The sequence below is a fragment of the Salmo salar genome, chromosome 12 (assembly GCF_965601325.2).
Source record: "Salmo salar chromosome 12, fSalSal1, whole genome shotgun sequence".
In the NCBI taxonomy this organism is placed as follows: Eukaryota; Metazoa; Chordata; class Actinopteri; order Salmoniformes; family Salmonidae; genus Salmo; species Salmo salar.
Genome location: NC_138302.1, coordinates 16,745,001 through 16,752,500, shown reverse-complemented (window position 1 = coordinate 16,752,500; position 7,500 = coordinate 16,745,001). Strand labels below are relative to the sequence as shown.

Genomic DNA, 7,500 nt, shown 5'->3' with positions numbered 1-7,500 from the left:
CTCTTTCTCTCTCTCTTTCTCTCCCTCTCTCATTTTATTTTCTCTTATCTTGAATTGATCCCTGGCAAACCTTTAATCCCCTTTCCTAACTTTGTCTTTCTTCTCTTACTTTGTCCCTTCATCCACCTCCTCTGTTTCCCTCCCTCTGTCACTCCATCACTTTTAATCACTTTTCCTCATTTTCTCTTCGCTCTCTGTCCTCCCTCCCTCCTTTCTCTCACTGTCCCTTCCTCTCTCTCCCTCCCTCATCTTGCTCTCCCTCCCCCCACCTCTTTCCCTCCCTCCCTCCCTTTCTCTTTCTCTCACTCTCTGAACCTTTTGGCAGTATGTATAATTAGTCTCTTAAGGCATGTCTCTGGCCACTTTGTCCGGGGTCCTACAGGCTATTTGAATAGACGCCCATCATGCTCAGCGGGGGTCCTCACTGCGAGAGCTGCTTTTGGCCTCCAGCATTACTGTTGTGCCAAATGCAGGTGGTCAACCTCGGACAAACACACACACGCATGCACACACAAACAGACATAAACAACTTTATAAACACACACACAATTCACTTTTTTAGTCTAAACTCAAAGAAGCCCATCTTAATATGATAAGTGCCTTTTCACTTCAATAGTGAAGAGCTCATTGACTCACAAATAAAATGCGTCTGTGTCACGACTTCCGCCGAAGTTGGTTCCTCTCCTTGTTCAGGCGGCGTTCGGCGGTCTTCTAGCCATCATCGATCCACTTTTCATTTTCCATTTGTTTTGTCTTGTCACCCACACACCTGGTTTCAATTCCATCATTACATGTTGTGTATTTAACCACCTGTTCCCCCCATGTCCTTGTCCGGAATTGTTTATTGTTGTCACGGGTGTCGTAGGGATTGGACCAAAATACAGCGGGAACGTGTATACTCATCTTCTTTTTTATTGAAGAAGGAAAACAAAAATAAACACGTATACAAAAACAATGACGAAACAGTCCTGTAAGGCTACTAGGCTATACAAAGAACAACTACCCACAAAAACCCATGAAAAAACACCCCTACTAAATAGGACCTTCAATTAGAGGCAACGAGGAACAGCTGCCTCCAATTGAAGGTCAAAACAATAAACTAGACATAGAAACAGAAAAACTAGAAAATAGAACATAGAAATACAAAACATAGAACACCACCCAAAAATCCCGACAACACAAAACAAACACACCCCTGCCACGTCCTGACCAAACTACAATAACAAATAACCCCTTATACTGGTCAGGACGTGACAGTACCCCCCCAAAGGTGCAGACCCCCGATGCACCTTAAACAAAAACACAAAAATAAACCCAAAACAAAAATAATCCCAAACTAAAGGGAGGGAAGGGAGGGTGGCCACCGTCACCGATGGTTCTTGTGCTACACCCCCCCTCCCCAACCCCCTACTACGGAGGTGGCTCAGGCTCCGGCCTTACTCCCCAACCTAACCTGTCCACCCCCGCTAACTGCTTATTATATTTTACCCATCGCTGAAGACCTCGGGGTGATGCGCGTCGCTGGAGACTTCGGGCTGATGCGCGTCGCTGGAAACCTCGGACTGGAGGGCGACTCTGGGAGCTCCGGACTGGAGGGCGACTCTGGGAGCTCCGGACTGGAGGGCGACTCTGGGAGCTCCGGACTGGAGGGCGACTCTGGGAGCTCCGGACTGGAGGGCGACTCTGGGAGCTCCGGACTGGAGGGCGACTCTGGGAGCTCCGGACTGGAGGGCGACTCTGGGAGCTCCGGACTGGAGGGCAACTCTGGGAGCTCCGGACTGGAGGGCGACTCTGGGAGCTCCGGACTGGAGGGCGACTCTGGGAGCTCCGGACTGGAGGGCAACTCTGGGAGCTCCGGACTGGAGGGCGACTCTGGGAGCTCCGGACTGGAGGGCGACTCTGGGAGCTCCGGACTGGAGGGCGACTCTGGGAGCTCCGGACTGGAGGGCGACTCTGGGAGCTCCGGACTGGAGGGCGACTCTGGGAGCTCCGGACTGGAGGGCGACTCTGGGAGCTCCGAACTGGGGGCCGTCTCTGTCGGCTCCGGACTGTGGGCCGTCTCTGTCGGTTCCGGACTGTGGGCCATCTCTGTCGGTTCCGGACTGTGGGCCGTCTCTGTCGGTTCCGGTCTGTGGGCCGTCTCTGTCGGTTCTGGACTGTGGTGCTGTCTCTGCTGGCTCCGGACTGTGGGCCGTCTCTGCTGGTTCCAGACTGTACGCCGTCTCTGCAGGCTCCGAACTGTGGGCCATCTCTAGACGGGGCACTGTTGCCGGACACTCTGGACAGGGCACTGTTGCCGGACACTCTGGACGAGTGTCCCCAAAGCCAATGAGGTGTTGGCTTTGGGGATGATCAGTGAGATAGACCTGCTGAAACATGTGCTACGGGTGGGTGTTGTTATCGTGACCAGTGAGCTGAGATAAGGCGGAGCTTTACCTAGCATAGACTTATAGATGACCTGGAGCCAGTGGGTCTGGCGACGAATATGTAGTGAGGGCCAGCCAACGAGAGCATACAAGTCGCAGTGGTGGGTGGTATAAGGGGCACTGTGATAGATGGCACTGTGATAGACTACATCCAGTTTGCTGAGTAGAGTGTTGGAGCCTATTTTGTAGATGACTTCGCCAAAGTTGAGGATCGGTAGGATAGTCAGTTTTACTAGGGTAAGTTTGGCGGCGTGAGTGAAGGAGGCTTTGTTGCGAAATAGAAAGCTGATTCTAGATTTGATTTTGGATTGGAGATGTTTAATATGAGTCTGGAAGGAGAGTTTACAGTCTAGTAGCCATACCTACCTATGCCAGAGACCTGGTGCCAGGCGATGTCCATGGCCAGGTGAGCCATCTTGGGTCCAACTCCAGGTAGTCGTACCAGGCCCTCCACTGACTCAGACTGCGGGACAACTCTTGACTGTGTTCACTGAACTCATACAAGCACACACACCCCCCACACACACACACTCTATCGACTGTGTTCACTGAACTCATACAAGCACACACACCCCCCACACACACACACTCTATCGACTGTGTTCACTGAACTCATACAAGCACACCCCCCCCCCCCACACACACACTCTATCGACTGTGTTCACTGAACTCATACAAGCACACACCCCCCCCACACACACACACTCTATCGACTGTGTTCACTGAACTCATACAAGCACACACCCCCCCCCACACACACACACACTCTATCGACTGTGTTCACTGAACTCATACAAGCACACACACCCCCCACACACACACACTCTATCGACTGTGTTCACTGAACTCATACAAGCACACACCCCCACACACACACACTCTATCGACTGTGTTCACTGAACTCATACAAGCACACACCCCCCCCACACACACACTCTATCGACTGTGTTCACTGAACTCATACAAGCACACACCCCCCCCCCACACACACACTCTATCGACTGTGTTCACTGAACTCATACAAGCACACACCCCCCCACACACACACACTCTATCGACTGTGTTCACTGAACTCATACAAGCACACACCCCCCCCCACACACACACACTCTATCGACTGTGTTCACTGAACTCATACAAGCACACACCCCCCCACACACACACACTCTATCGACTGTGTTCACTGAACTCATACAAGCACACACCCCCCCCCCACACACACACACACTCTATCGACTGTGTTCACTGAACTCATACAAGCACACACACCCCCCACACACACACACTCTATCGACTGTGTTCACTGAACTCATACAAGCACACACCCCCCCCCCACACACACTCTATCGACTGTGTTCACTGAACTCATACAAGCACACACCCCCACACACACACACTCTATCGACTGTGTTCACTGAACTCATACAAGCACACACCCCCCCACACACACACACTCTATCGACTGTGTTCACTGAACTCATACAAGCACACACCCCCCCCCACACACACACACTCTATCGACTGTGTTCACTGAACTCATACAAGCACACACCCCCACACACACACACTCTATCGACTGTGTTCACTGAATTCATACAGAGAGGTCATACAGAGTTTGAATTGTCTCCAGTCGTCAGGTAGAACTGAGAAAAGTACCCAGGAACAACAGCGATATATAAACCTTCTCTCAGGAGTCTTTCCAACCTAACTCTATTCAACAGTTAAAGATGGAGTCCGTGTTAGGGGAAACAGCGCCACAGGTCGCCACAGAGCGTTTATTTGACTTCTGTTGATGAAAACGGAGAAGAGGACCATTAGTGCATATTCTGCTGTCCTATCCCGTGTGCAGTGGTGTCCGAGGAGAAAAAACTACGTTGGTTGTTTGAAGTAAATTGTTATTGTAATATTCCAAACATCATGTATGAACCATTGTGTCTGGAATCGTGTATGAACCATTGAACCACAGAGAGAGATGGAGAGAGGTATAGTGGACAGAGAGAGGTGGGAGAGAGGTATAGTGGAGAGAGAGAGAGGTGGGAGAGGTATAGTGGACAGAGAGAGGTGGGAGAGAGGTATAGTGGACAGAGAGAGGTGGGAGAGAGGTATAGTGGACAGAGAGAGAGAGGTGGGAGAGGTATAGTGGACAGAGAGAGGTGGGAGAGAGGTATAGTGGACAGAGAGAGAGAGGTGGGAGAGGTATAGTGGACAGAGAGAGGTGGGAGAGAGGTATAGTGGACAGAGAGAGGTGGGAGAGAGGTATAGTGGACAGAGAGAGGTGGGAGAGAGGTATAGTGGACAGAGAGAGAGAGGTGGGAGAGGTATAGTGGACAGAGAGAGGTGGGAGAGAGGTATAGTGGACAGAGAGAGATGGGAGAGAGGTATAGTGGACAGAGAGAGGTGGGAGAGAGGTATAGTGGACAGAGAGAGGTGGGAGAGAGGTATAGTGGACAGAGAGAGAGAGGTGGGAGAGGTATAGTGGACAGAGAGAGGTGGGAGAGAGGTATAGTGGACAGAGAGAGGTGGGAGAGAGGTATAGTGGACAGAGAGAGGTGGGAGAGAGGTATAGTGGACAGAGAGAGGTGGGAGAGGTATAGTGGAGAGAGAGAGAGGTGGGAGAGGTATAGTGGACAGAGAGAGGTGGGAGAGAGGTATAGTGGACAGAGAGAGGTGGGAGATAGGTATAGTGGACAGAGAGAGGTGGGAGAGAGGTATAGTGGACAGAGAGAGAGAGGTGGGAGAGGTATAGTGGACAGAGAGAGGTGGGAGAGAGGTATAGTGGACAGAGAGAGAGAGGTGGGAGAGGTATAGTGGACAGAGAGAGGTGGGAGAGAGGTATAGTGGACAGAGAGAGGTGGGAGAGAGTTATAGTGGACAGAGAGAGGTGGGAGAGAGGTATAGTGGACAGAGAGAGGTGGGAGAGGTATAGTGGACAGAGAGAGGTGGGAGAGAGGTATAGTGGACAGAGAGAGGTGGGAGAGAGGTATAGTGGACAGAGAGAGAGAGGTGGGAGAGATATAGGGCAGTGGAGGGGCAGAGAGAGGTGGGAGAGAGGTATAGTGGACAGAGAGAGGTGGGAGAGAGGTATAGTGGACAGAGAGAGGTGGGAGAGAGGTATAGTGGACAGAGAGAGGTGGGAGAGAGGTATAGTGGACAGAGAGAGAGGTGGGAGAGATATAGTGGACAGAGAGAGGTGGGAGAGAGGTATAGTGGACAGAGAGAGGTGGGAGAGAGGTATAGTGGACAGAGAGAGAGAGGTGGGAGAGGTATAGTGGACAGAGAGAGGTGGGAGAGATGTATAGTGGACAGAGAGAGGTGGGAGAGAGGTATAGTGGACAGAGAGAGGTGGGAGAGAGGTATAGTGGACAGAGAGAGGTGGGAGATAGGTATAGTGGACAGAGAGAGGTGGGAGAGAGGTATAGTGGACAGAGAGAGGTGGGAGAGGTATAGTGGACAGAGAGAGGTGGGAGAGGTATAGTGGACAGAGAGAGGTGGGAGAGAGGTATAGTGGACAGAGAGAGTTGGGAGAGAGGTATAGTGGACAGAGAGAGAGAGGTGGGAGAGAGGTACAGTGGACAGAGAGTGAGAGCTGGAAGAGAGAGAGGTGTCCCCTGCTACTAACTGCTAAACTTGGTAACATAATTTAACTTTCATCTCTAGCTAGCTACATGAGCAGTGGTTAAAGATAAGGTAGTGAACAACTTACTGTAAGTGACGCTACTTTTTCAATGTCTACGTCCCAAAATGCGCCGTCTTTATTAAATAGGCCCACAGGGCTCTGGTCAAACATAGTGCACTATATAGGAAATAGGCTGCTATTTTGGGACTCAACCAATCTAAAATCAGCTAATTCAAACCCCCGGACTTACTACATATAATTTCATCAGGTCGTACATGGACCATCTGGCTGATGCTACCTTGAAATGAGAATGAGTAAATTTGATAACTGTGTGTGTGTGTGTGTGTGTGTGTGTGTGTGTGTGTGTGTGTGTGTGTGTGTGTGTGTGTGTGTGTGTGTGTGTGTGTGTGTGTGTGTGTGTGTGTGTGTGTGTGGTTCTAATCACAGTGTTCAGAGGGTATTAGATTGTAAGGGTCAAAGGGAGGTGAACTCAGTCCCATCACTGTGTGTAACATTACATTCAATTAGAACGGCATCACTCCTCCTACATCATTCCAGTACTATAAGGAAATACCAATCTCCCAGCATTCCTCTGGGGCTGAGGCTCAATCAGAGAGGAATCTGAAGGTATCAACAGAATGTGGAAGACAGAGGAAAAGATACAGCTAGTCATGAGGAGTTCACACGTGCCTGTTGGTTCATGTGCAACAGAGCTCAAACCCCATGTTATAAGACTCTCCTGAGCTTAAAACTGTGTTTGGTTACTTTCACAATCCATTGAGCTGTTGATCCCTTCAGAATCCTCTCTGATGGAATGTTCTGAGCTTTCTACACATTCTGTTCTCAACCCGTCTGTTACATAACAGAACGCTGTCTATTCCATTCACCACACTGATAAATCAAGGTGCTATTTGTCATTGGCAATCTATGTCCAGTGTGTACAAGAAAGTCAGTAGAAAATACACACACGTTTTGTTTCTCTATCCTCGTGGGGACCTAAAATTCCTGTTTTCTCTAACTCCTAAACTTAACCCTAACCCTAAACCTAACCACCAACCCCTTACCCTAGCCGTAGCGTACGTGTAGGTATGTACGGCAGGACCAAATCGGAAAGATAGGTAGGCGCAAGCCCATGTAATGCTTTGTAGGTTAGCAGTAAAACCTTGAAATCAGCCCTTGCCTTAACAGGATGCCAGTGTGGGAGGCTAGCACTGGAGTAATATGATCAAATTTTTTGGTCAGGATTCTAGCAGCCGTATTTAGCACTAACTGAAGTTTGTTTAGTGCTTTATCCGGGTAGCCGGAAAGTAGAGCATTGCAGTAGTCCAACCTAGAAGTAACAAAAGCATGGATTCATTTTTCTGCATCATTTGTGGACAGAAAGTTTCTGATTTTTGCAATGTTACGTAGATGGAAAAAAGCTGTCCTTGAAACAGTCTTGATATGTTCTTCAAAAGA

At 49.8% G+C, this 7,500-nt stretch overlaps 1 protein-coding gene across 1 annotated transcript in view; it reads right to left on the bottom strand.

Moving 5' to 3' along the window:
• LOC106564296 (somatostatin receptor type 5) overlaps positions 1-7,500 on the bottom strand; it is a 95,580-nt gene that overhangs the window by 1,860 nt on the left and 86,220 nt on the right. The window contains exon 6 of the mRNA XM_045692058.2: positions 2,793-2,889. Within this exon, the coding sequence (XP_045548014.2) occupies positions 2,793-2,889 (97 nt within the window). The remainder of the gene's footprint in view (positions 1-2,792; positions 2,890-7,500) is intronic.